This window comes from Scomber japonicus, chromosome 24, assembly GCF_027409825.1.
Source record: "Scomber japonicus isolate fScoJap1 chromosome 24, fScoJap1.pri, whole genome shotgun sequence".
NCBI lineage: Eukaryota > Metazoa > Chordata > Actinopteri > Scombriformes > Scombridae > Scomber > Scomber japonicus.
This window is the reverse complement of record NC_070601.1, coordinates 8217137-8228936: the sequence shown is the minus strand read 5'-3', so window position 1 is coordinate 8228936 and position 11800 is coordinate 8217137. Positions and strand designations below refer to the sequence as shown.

The following is an 11800-nucleotide window of genomic DNA, read 5'->3' as shown; positions in this document are numbered from 1 at the left end:
AACCTTCTCTAGTAAAACCGATATTTTTTATTATCGTGACACCGTTGTCTCTCGTCTCTTTTTTGAGTTTGACTCTATGAAGTGCTTTGAAGTTCTGTTTTTTGGATTTCCTTTTTATGAAAACAAACTTATTAAAAATCAAGAAGGGAAATGCTCATCACTTGCATTGACAAACTTCTAACCTAAGAGATTCAATACATTTGAAATCCCAACAAGTTCCTAATGTTAGTCTCATGCAGTCATAAAGTTCTTGTTGCAACAGGTGGTGCTAAGTGAGCTGTTGAACAAATGTCGTGAATGGACTTGACTTTTTTAAAGACAAATATGTCAGCTCAGCGTTCAAGCTGGGTGACAGGACCAAAATCCCATTAATGATACCTATGCTGAAATAGCACATTTTAATTCTATGGATAAAGGAATCCATGTAAATGAAGAAAAATATTGCCTTCCTGCTGCTTTCCAGGGAGCCATTAGAAGTTCATCGCAGTTTCTACATTTAATTTGAAAATCAGAAATATTGCAGCTTCATCAGTACTGAATGAACTCTGGCAAAGTTTTAACACCCAGCGTCAACCCACACAGGTGTCATCACTTATATTATCTAATTAGCTGCATGTTAACTTGTATAGCACATTTCAGCAACAAGGCAATTAGAGTGCTATACATAAAACATTTACCACCATGTAACAGCATTAGTGTCTACATAATACATGAAGAAGCAGGGTTTTTTTCATTTAACAGCAGATACTGTTGATGTGTGCTTGTAAAAAAAGCACAGGTGTTACTAATAACACTAACGAGTGTCTCAGTAATGCGTGTGACAGTGAGGCAGCATGAACAATACTAGGAGCCTGAAACTAAAGCAGCTAAATGAGAGTTCAGCCATTAATTTGATCATTTACACCTGTGGTTATCCTGCTGTCACGTGTTCAGGTCTTCCACCAGTCTTTCAAACGTGTGATGTGTGAACACCATCTACTGGACAAAGTGGGTACTGCTCTTCAGAGACATATTTGTCATCAACACCTTCATGTTTAATAAGGCAAAAAAGACAGTTTCATTGTCAACCACTGTTTTATTTCCAGTTAAAAATGTTGGAAAGCCCACAATGGGATTTTATTAGTCATTTGACATTTACATCAGCAACTGCAAGTTCATCTGTTCTCTATTTTTCATAGTGAGTAAAGGAGTAGTGATAGAAATATACCTAAATACAGGGAAAACAATATCAACTGCTTCTCATCTAATTAATTAAAACACTAATTGCACTTTTTTTCCTCAGGGTAACTCTAAATAACATAACAGAATAGGATTTTAAAAAATCTATCTCAATAAAAGTTTAATTATTAAATGAAGTTGATGGAAATAATGGGTAATCTGTAACACAGCAGATACTCTCATTCATTCATTTACTACCTATGTAGTGGCTGAATTTAATGGTTCATAATTGTGGTACTTTCATATAGAGTGCACATGAAGAGTTTGAGTTATAGATGGAAAATCAACATTTTATATACCTCAACTTAAAAGAGCAGACAAACTTTGGCCAGTTTTATTTAAAAAAACAAAAAAACATGTTACCAGCACCAGAAAAACATTAATAACTTACATGTAGTTGTTGTCTAAATGCTGTTTATGTATTAAAAGACTGCAAGTTGTTAAACTCATGTGCAGTTTAAGGACAATCAGCACAGAATCAAAATATTTAAGCTGTAAACATGGCTGTACAGTTTCTGCAGAGTGAATAGCATTTTTTTCTGTACTGTAGTTCAATATGAGTCATGAATCTGATTCTATAAGCAGAAAAAACTAATCTCAGGACTTCTCTTTTTGTGGTTGAAAACTTGCAACCACATCTCCATCTGTGACGTCAAAACTGGTTTTACACCTTTCAAAACACAGTCTGACATGCTCTGTGATAAGAGAGCTGCAGCTACTTTAAAGCTGGTGTAGTTTTCATGCCATTTTCAGCCAAGTATGTCAATGTCAGATATAACTGAAGTGAACCTGCAAAGTCATCAGATTTTTGAAATTAAAAATAGAGTTTTTTCTCCCTTGTGTGGTGTAAAAGCTGAACATTGGCACTAAATATTTTCAGTTTTGGTCTAAAAATATCAAGACTGATTAACAAACGCTGATCCTGGTCAAAAGTCTAACTAAGGGCATCATGTAGCTGCTGATCAGACACCAGTTCCTCTTTCTACAGAGTCACACACCACATACAGGCATACAGTGTGATTCATGATTCAACTGCAGCTGCATCACATGAGCTCCTGCTGGCCCACACTCTCCACTCAGCAGCAGTTGGGTTCAGAGTGAGTCTTCCTCTGTAAGTCCACTGTGTTGGTGTGGATGAGGTGGTCAGCTCTGTCATCCAATGCCAGAATCCGGCGTACGGCCTCCTCGAAGGCTGATGCTACATTAGTAGCATCCTTGGCACTTGTCTCAAAGTACGGGTGTCCACCATTCTCGCGGCACCACTGCCGTGCGTCCTCCCCTGACACCTGCCGCTCAGGAACATCCAGTTTGTTGCCCAGCACCACAAAGGGGAAGTTGTCTGGGTCCTTGACATCAGCATAGTAGGTGAACTCCTTCTTCCAGTTGGCCAGGTTGCGGAAGCTCTGTCCGTCGTCCACGCTGAAGGTGAGCAGGCAGCAGTCAGAGCCACGGTAGAAAGGCGTGCGCAGGCTGCGGAAGCGTTCCTGACCTGCTGTGTCCCAGATCTGCAGCGTGACGCTGTGGCCGTCCACCTCCAGCTCCTTGTTTAGGAACTCTACGCCGATGGTATGGAAGAGGTGCGAGTCGAACTTGTTGGTGACGTAGCGGTTCATGAGCGATGACTTACCCACGCCGCCGTCACCGAGAAGGATCACCTTCAGGAGAGCTGACTTGGCCATCATGGCTGAAGGCTTGTTAGGCTGCACAGAGGGTTTGGAAACACCAACAATGAAGAGACGAGTTTCACCTGTGAAGGCACAAAAACTTTAAATCCATACAAAACATACACTAGCATTTAAAATTAATTGACAACATTATTACCATTCTATGTTAAATGATGATACTTAATGGCCATGTTCTTAAAATACATGCTACTTGAATTTTTATCTTCTCTTTCTTTTTTAATCAACAAATAAAAAGGTACAGAATATTCAGGCAACTATTTAGCCAAAGAGTAATATATGTTGCTAGTAAGTGTTACATGTTTGCTTAGTTAAACCACCAGTTGTGGCTAAAAGCTATGTACATTTTCCAGAAAGTGCCGTTTTGTTGCAGAATTACATCAAACTGCAGTTTCTAAGGTCAATAATCAACATTCAAGCTCAGCAAATATGTCATCTGGGGGGAAAATGTACTTCTTTGAATGTGGTGTATTGCGTATAATGACAAATATGTGCAGGACTTTTATAAATATTTACTTTGGCACCATTCAATAGACACATCCAAACTTAAAATAATTCAGAATTTCTGTTACTTAAATAGTGACAATAAACACTGGCGGTCCTAAAAAAGCAAATTCAAACCATTGAGATTCAATAAGTAGATGTTTGGAAATAAAGAACAAGTTCATAATGTATATGTTGTATATACTCATACTTACAGCAAATGATTATGCTAATATGTATAAGTGATTTATTAACAGCATGTACTGACTCCAAGCAGAACTATATACTATATATACAGAACTATACTGTATATACTATACTTAAACACAGTTTCAGTGTACGCAGGTTTTTCTCGGATAATAACACAATCAGACATTACAAACACTGACACTGGGTGTGACGAACATTCAGAGTGTTGATACTTTTGTTTCATTCAGCAGTGATTGCACTTATGTTGTACCTTTGGCCTCACTGATAAAGTCGTACTTGAGATAAGAACAAACTTTCATTTCATCCCTGAATACGAGCTGTTTACATGTTTCATCACAGTTGCATTAATTAAAGTCAGTCAACTAGCTAATCCTATTTAACAGCCGCAGCCCCCTCATTATACTACGCACCTAATGAACTTCCTACACTGTGTGTGCCGTATGCATGAAATGCTCCATGCTGTGCATCACATGGATGCTGATCACAGGACCAGTGAGTCGTCCACTAGTTATGAAATTCAACTCAAGTCAACAGCAGACATCTGAAAGCATTTCTCACCGTTTCGTCTGCACACAGCTCATTTTGTTCCAAATCTGAAGGAGAGAAAGAGAGAGAGAAAGAGATTATTTGACTCCGTAGATGACCAAGTGGCCGAGGGCAATCACAGGCTCAGCTGCAAAAAAAATGCGGATTTAAGAGCAAATTTAATCCCGTACCACACACTCACATACTTCATGTGCTCCTTCACTCCACCCACATCCCAGAATAAATCTCTGAGATGACGGTGGGAGTTGTAAATCCGAGGGAGGAGGAGCTTGGGAGCAGATCATCCATCACAGTTTTGATAGTAAGATGGAGCAGAGTAAGATTACACCAGCTTCTCACTCATCCATCACTGGCTGTCACATTATAGAGACAAGAGTGGGCGCTGGAGCTGCAACTAATCACTTTTTTCATTAATGGTTAAGTCAAAAACTCAAAGATATAAATAATTATTAATTATAAAAACAGCTGCACATGAATACACTGTTAATAGACTGACTCATCTGGGGCAGAAATAATTAGCCATTTGACAGAAAAAGAATCAGCAAGGATTCTGAATAATCATTTCAGTTATTTTTAAAGGAAAAGGCCAAAAAAAATCTGCTTCCTGCCTTTCAAAAATGTGACAAGCCAACGTAAAGACATCAAATGGAGGCTCTATGAAATTGTGAATATCACTTGTTCACTATTTTGTAACTAACTCACTAACTAAATGATTAATCCAGTAAAATAAAACAATGAATAGAGAATGACAATAATAGTAAATTGCAGCTCCAGATTAACTGACTAACTGTTGCAACTTTAATGGATGACAAATATTATTATCCTTTTATAACAGTCCTTGTTATACTCTTGTTCTTGCGCATTGGGCCAAATGTACAGCAACCACTCTCAAGAAATACTCCTCCAAACGATCTATCTTTTTAGTATCAAATTCCTCCTATGCAGGCTTTAAACGTGACTGTAAAAACTTTGTAACTCACAGAGGACAGCAGCTGCAGCCAGGCTTGGACTCACAATACTTGCACATGCTTTTAAATCCGCTGCTGCAACGTAAATCAATTTTTCTGCTAATAATCTGTACGTTCAGGCTGAGAAGTCAGAGTTTCTCCACACTGTGGCTAAATACATGACTCCCATGTCACGCTACAAGCCGACGGGCGTGATTATGTGACAGATTTTGTAAGTATTTCTTTACACCTACAGTATGATGCCATGTAAAAAGACTTCCCACACTTCCCTTTCCATCAAATGTATTTCTATGTGAAGAAAATCATGTTGTAACGTTCAACAAAAGGGCATCATGCAGTCTGTAGTCTCCAATTAGGACAAATTGACCAAATCCACTGCTTGTTAGACATTAAAGACTTGAATGAAGTGAATAGTTAAGTCCCTGAGTTGGGATTCAGTGCCTATAGGCTGCCTGGTCACATGAGCTGGCAGCCAGGCGCATTTTCAGCCCAGGGACACAAAATCTGGTAAATGACGTCTTTGTCTCGGGACTTTTAAACACAGACTCCAGCGGTGCTCCTGTCATTTCTTCTGGGGGAACCATTAACATTTGCAAAAGAGAGCAGGAATGAATGAACACACAGAGACACACACACACACACACACACACAAACAGGAGTCATGTGCCTGGTTCAGCAGATGGGTTACTATTTAAAAAGAAAGTTGCTCCAATAAAATCTCACATAACACATAATTTGATTTAAACACCTCAAAATGTAATATTTCTGTTTCTAAATGTAGAGTTGGGACAAATGTGCCAAATCAGCAAGATAAAAGAGAGTCATGACAGGAGAGTGTGGTCAGGTGACAGCTCATCTAAGGAAATAACATGCTTCCTATCAATACATCAGAATTATAACTCAAACAATGTGATAAAAAAGGGATGAAAAGAGCATTTTAAAGTTGACATTGCAACTGTGCTAATGTCTAAATCAAAGTAGAGGTAAGTGTTTACACCGAAAATATCATTAAGTCACAATTGCAGCTTTGTTTGCTGTCAAACTTTGTTTAGTGGAGCTACAAAGGGTCCATTTTCGGACACTCAGTTGGTCACGGTGAATGTTTTCCTTTCTGCTAGTCTTCTCCGGCATCACTTCTACATTTTTTTCTCCACCCTTATTGGAAAAAAAGGAGTTTAAAAAGTGGCTATGATGTAGGCTATGATGGAAACAACATCTTGGAAAACTCAAGCGGAAAAACAGACTCGTTTAGTCGTCTTCAGCATAAAATTAACTAAAACAAATATGCATTTCTAGACACAAAAACTAGCCTGTGTCATTCATTGAGATGTCTAAATATTAAAATTGTTTTACTTGTGTTGGGTCACTGTGAAAATACTGAGGGAAATAAAAGGGAAAGCAAGGCTGCGCCAGAGTCGTCCGATAATGGAAGCCTTTCCATAAAGTGTGTCTGTCCGATAATGGGCGCGCTAGCAGTTTCACACTTTCGGATTAAAACGAAAGCTATTGGACATTTTTCGCCGATGAAATACAAATTTTGCCGTCCTAATTAACAGTACCTGTCGGTGTGGTGGCTACATTCCTGTCATTCATCCCGGCAGGGTGCTGTCAGCCGGTGGCACGGAGCTCCGGACGGTATCCCCGCAGCTCTCTGGCCTCTGAGCCGCTGATGACGCTCATATGACCCGAGTGTGTCACGGTCGGTGCGAGATAGGATCGGCCGGAGATAATCTCGCGAGATGTTTAACCATAATAGTAACCTAACGCTAACATCGCGAGAGTTAGACACACCGGCTGACCCAATCCCCCTCCTCTCATCATGCGCTCTCCTGGATGCGGTCAGACATGTGCATCCGGATATGATAGTGTGTTGTATCTTTTTTGTGTTATTTGGAGAATTAAAAGTTGTAAAATTACAAGATTTGGCCGACTTTAAAACGATTCACATTATATACAGTAATTAAATGAGACAGTCAGAGAACGAAATTTCATTCTCAAGTAGCACTGTTGCCCCAGTTCACTGGGTTCATATTTTACTGAGTTTTGGTCAATATAGCATCAACATACTACTGGGTTAATGTTTTTCAGAAATACAAAGGGCTGTTTTGACCCAGTTTTAGTTTTAGTTTTTATTCAACTTTTGGGTAATTTATTCAAAATCAAGCTTGTTGTAATCGCTACTCACGTTAAAACGTACATGTCGTATAGTTTATTGATTAACAACTTCTGAATGTCTGTATTTCTTTTGAATATCATATGCACATCATTTTGTAGATATTTGACACAGTTTTTACATTACGCTTTTAACACTGGGTCAAAATCACAGAATGCCTCTGGGTAAAATTAACCCAATGTTGTACTGGTGCTATAATGACCCAAACTGGGTAAAATCTTAACCCCATGTTGACACTGATTTGTCAAAAGCCAAAATGACTGGAAACCACTTTATTACTGCAATATTCATCATGCAATGCTCTTGCCCTGCATTAATGTGCAAACATTATAAGAATTCATGTCAAGTGGGTTTAAATGTGTTTTGTTAACATCTAAACAATATATATGACAATCCCTTAATTCTTATCCTTATCTTACTTCACCTCTCTCAAGTATGATGTGTCTGTTTGTGTGTGAGGAAGCAAGAGAAAGATGATTACACACCACTGACTTGACAGGCCACCATGATCTTAAAGGGTAAAAGCCTTCATCCAACACACTCAAAAGATAGTGAGCATCTGAAAGCAAACACAACACAGATAAATGCCATAGAGAGAGAGAGATACTACACAGCCACACTCCTACTGACATTGGATAAGATGCAGCTGCTCCATATCTGACGACATTCGATTAACCATGAAGGGGGGATTTTTGTTGCAGGGGAATTTTATCTTTGGATGTTCCTGATGTATTCTGAAGACAACACAAATTCATAAAGAAATAAAGAACAGAATAGATTTACTTCAAGGAGCATGACAGAAGTACACAGCTCATTTATTTCCAGATCAAAAATGTAGAAGTTTTACAACGAAATGAGACATACATGATGTGGTATGAAAGCAGAACTGATTCATGGTCTTAACAGTGTGACGAATATTTGCTCCATGTCCTGAAATCTGGCCTACACAGTAGCTTTTTGTTAAATAGATATGGATGGAAGTGCTTAACACACACACAAAAGAACACATTTAAATACATATTGAAATGAGTAATTTAAACAGCTTTCTCAAACATTTTCAGCCTGTACAGTAAAAACCCCCCTGATATGATGTCACTGTGACGTGTAAATGAGTCATTGTGCCACGTTGGCTTACTGCACGGACAGTGGAGGACCATGGGATATCCGCCCCGGAGTTTATTCAGGAGGGCAGATTACTGCTCACATGCTCACCGTTTTCTAAGGTCACATGTCTCATTTACTGGATTCAGTTTGCTGCAAATGAATGGGATATTGTAGCTGGCTAGAGGCGTGTTTTTTTCTTCTTTTTAAAAAAAGAATTTACCCAGAATTCAAACCAAGAGAGACTTTAAAAAGTGCAACAGAATACGCAAAATTACACATCATTGTGGTCAAGGCTTCTGTGGCTTTTTCTCTGACCAGAAAATATTCATGTAAGAGAGAGAAGCCAAGAAAAGTGGCAACTTGAGCTACTGTAAATTAAGCTAATTGAAGGGCAATTAGAGAGAGTAGAGTAGACAGGAAATGATTAAGCGGGAAGAGGATGACAAAAGCTACTTCTTGAAAAGATGTGGTTTCAGTCTTCAGTTGGCAACAGCAGTGACTCAGCTTTTCTATGTGCCATAGAAATATAGTTATGGACTTTCTGCTGAATTTTCTTTTAAAAGTCCAAATTTTGACATGCAAAATACAGGATAAAACCTAAAACAAATCACTCTCAGCCCCAAGTATGTGCCCCATACTACGAGAATGCTGCCTTTTGATTCCACCCAGCATTCCTTTGACCATTCCTCTCAGTTTCAGTATTAAAGAAAATACGTGAAGCTTTCAACAGGCTGTGAGGATGTTTTTTGCCTCTATTTTGTTGATACATATTGGCCCTTTTGTGTTAAAATCTTGCACCTTTAAATACCTGTTTTCATATCCAATGTGTTGTAAAAGGTTTTCTCAACTCAGACAGAAACATGCAATCTTTTAACTGTGGTGAAAACAGGAACCACAAAAAAATAGAGTGGTTTCACAAGTTGTAAGTATGGCAACAAAAAAAGGGACTTTGGAACTAAAAAGATTGTAACACTGAAATACATCAACTTGATCAGACTAACCTGGATGGCTGAAGTTTAATATTAGTTTCAGATACACTTTAAATACATTTTTGCACAGAAAGAGGACTGTGGATTTTGTCCCCCCATTACTTACATTGTAAGTGTTCAATCTTAAATCTTAAACAATGTTCATCTTAGAACCTGACTCTTGTTTTAAGACAGACTTGAAAAATTGTAAACCCGTTCTCTAATTTAAAGGCAGACCCATCTACTGTGGTACCACTGCTGCCCACATCCACTGCAGGTTACAAAAGTCATTGCATCCTCATCAGGGCCTCCTGACCGCACCCACGCAGGCAGAAAGAGGGTACCACGGGACACCTGTGTCACCTTGCAGTCTGACCCACCGCACCGCTTGCATCGGATCTTCTGTGTCTCTATCCCCTCTACACCTTGAGGGAGCTGCCTCTCGTTCACACCCTGGGATGAGTATTGCTCCCTCAGCTGCCTGAGCTCCGTGCTGGCCATCTCCTCTGCAGACATCTGGGTAAAGACCTCGGGGGACAGGAAGCCACTCAGAAGGCCCTGCCGAAGATGCCCGTTTTTAGCATTCCTCAAGTTGGCGACCTTGCTTCTCACACAGGCTTTATACTTGACCTGACTACATGCGTGGAGTTTGTGGATGTGCTGCTCCACAGCTACAGCCAGCTCTGCAGCTTTGTCCTGATCAGGAGGTTCAGGGCTGAGGGCAGCAAGGAGGAGCTGAACACATTTGGCTCTTATAGATGACAAATCAGAAGTTGCAGAAGAGTTCTCTGTATCTTTAGCCATTAAGGACAAAGCCTCTTGTTCTGAGGGGGCCTTCACAAGTTTTACAGCACTGTCACATGTCTGTGCTGAACCAGACTGGGAACCCCCCTCAGGATCCTTGCCTTCCTCTGTGTATTTCACACCTCGTTTATCTTTGCTGTACTGTCTCTTCCACTTAGATAACAAACACCTCGCTGCCTTCTTCACACCACCGTCAGGGCAGGTTTTCAGGAGCCTGTAGAGAACTTTGACAATATCTGTCGTTTCCAAGTGTTCTGATGTGACAGGCGACTTATCAAGGTCAGTAAGTAGGGTCAAGATGTTCCCATAGCTTCTGTCTGCATTGGATTTCTCTATTTGCAGAGCACAATGGACTATTTCTTTTGCATCCATGGTGGCTGCAGAGAGAAGAAAGTTCAGTAATCTTTAATAAAATGACCAACAAAGATGTGTGACTTCATATATAAGCCAATTCCACTGAATGCAAATCCAATGTGTTTATTCTACACACCAGTATGTACCATTCAACATATTAAACAACTTCTTTATGTGTGTTTGTGCTGGTTTACCTGAACGCCCTCATGGTTTGCAGAAACCTGCACAAAAACAGGAAGCCCAGAGACGTCTACACGGGAGCAGCCATGTTGAATGTATCTTCAGATGATGAAATTGCTTGAAGTGACCTCTAGATGGTGCTGCAGCCTCACAGAATTTGTCCCTCGATGAGCTCATGAAGGGCCACCAGTTTCTTATGATGGAGTTAAATTCACTTGAAGCAAAGCTCACAATATGACCAGTATACAACTCTTTTGGAGTTTTTTTTGTTGTTTTTGCTTTAAGCAGTCTGGAGTTGAGATTGATGCCAAATTTCAAATGTGAGTCTGAGTGTATCCTATAATAGTCAGAGTGAATCCTATAATATTCCCATAAAATCTTCATGTCTCCTCAATATCACAGTAATATGGTATTGCACCTGTGTGATTTTGCTAAAATGTTATTGAAGGATTAGATATTTATGTATGGATTTAGGTGAGTGTATGTATTTGGCTTTTCAGGTTACTCCTAGAAACCAAGGATGATGTTAAAAACCTCTGTGGTTAGATGCCTGTTTATTTTCACAATTCTTCTCAATGCTCTGACAATGACAATAAAGCTGGATTAACCTCAGAAACAAAACATAGAAAGAGTTGAGGGCGGGATCCATTATTTGAGGGATTAAAGTATTCAATGATAAGAAATGAAGTTAATCTGTGTGACGACACCTTGCCTTTTTCTACATGGTTGTGATACAGATAGAGGATTCATATGAGCCATAGTGTTTGATGTTGGCGTGCAGAAACATGCAGTCTTTACAATCAAATATCTGAGAAGCCTTCAAACAAGAATTTGAGAGTGGATGGTATCGCACAGCAAGATGAAGCAAGTCCTCAGCTCTTGTGGGATTATATGTTATGGAAGAAGCAGATGAGTGAGTGTTTAGGATAATTCTTGGTTGCAGAACCATGACCAAAAATGTTTCCATACATCAAAACTCCAACAGCTGACAGTCTGTTAAGGTAGTTGTTATTATGCCCTCAGAGCCAATGAGATAGTTTGGTATAATAACACACTTTGAGAGTGACGTGTGTGAATGACAAAAATAGATACTCTGGCCAGCCAAAAGAC

The 11800-nt window shown here is 39.5% G+C and overlaps 2 protein-coding genes across 2 annotated transcripts; both read right to left on the bottom strand.

Annotated features, from left to right (window-relative positions):
- Positions 1–1061: 1061 nt before the first annotated feature.
- On the bottom strand, positions 1062–6774 carry LOC128354423 (ras-related protein Rab-9A-like). Its single transcript, XM_053314665.1, has 3 exons — positions 6667–6774; positions 4152–4186; positions 1062–2965 (listed from the first exon to the last, which is right to left on the bottom strand). The coding sequence occupies exon 3, from the start codon at positions 2898–2900 to the stop codon at positions 2295–2297; it is 606 nt and encodes a 201-aa protein (XP_053170640.1). The 5' UTR covers positions 2901–2965; positions 4152–4186; positions 6667–6774; the 3' UTR covers positions 1062–2294.
- Positions 6775–9217: 2443 nt separating this feature from the next.
- On the bottom strand, positions 9218–10753 carry LOC128354418 (transcription elongation factor A N-terminal and central domain-containing protein). The gene is made up of 2 exons (XM_053314660.1): positions 10705–10753; positions 9218–10533 (listed from the first exon to the last, which is right to left on the bottom strand). Exon 2 carries the CDS (start codon positions 10526–10528, stop codon positions 9578–9580), a length of 951 nt encoding a protein of 316 aa, XP_053170635.1. The 5' UTR covers positions 10529–10533; positions 10705–10753; the 3' UTR covers positions 9218–9577.
- Between the last annotated feature and the right edge of the window lie 1047 nt (positions 10754–11800).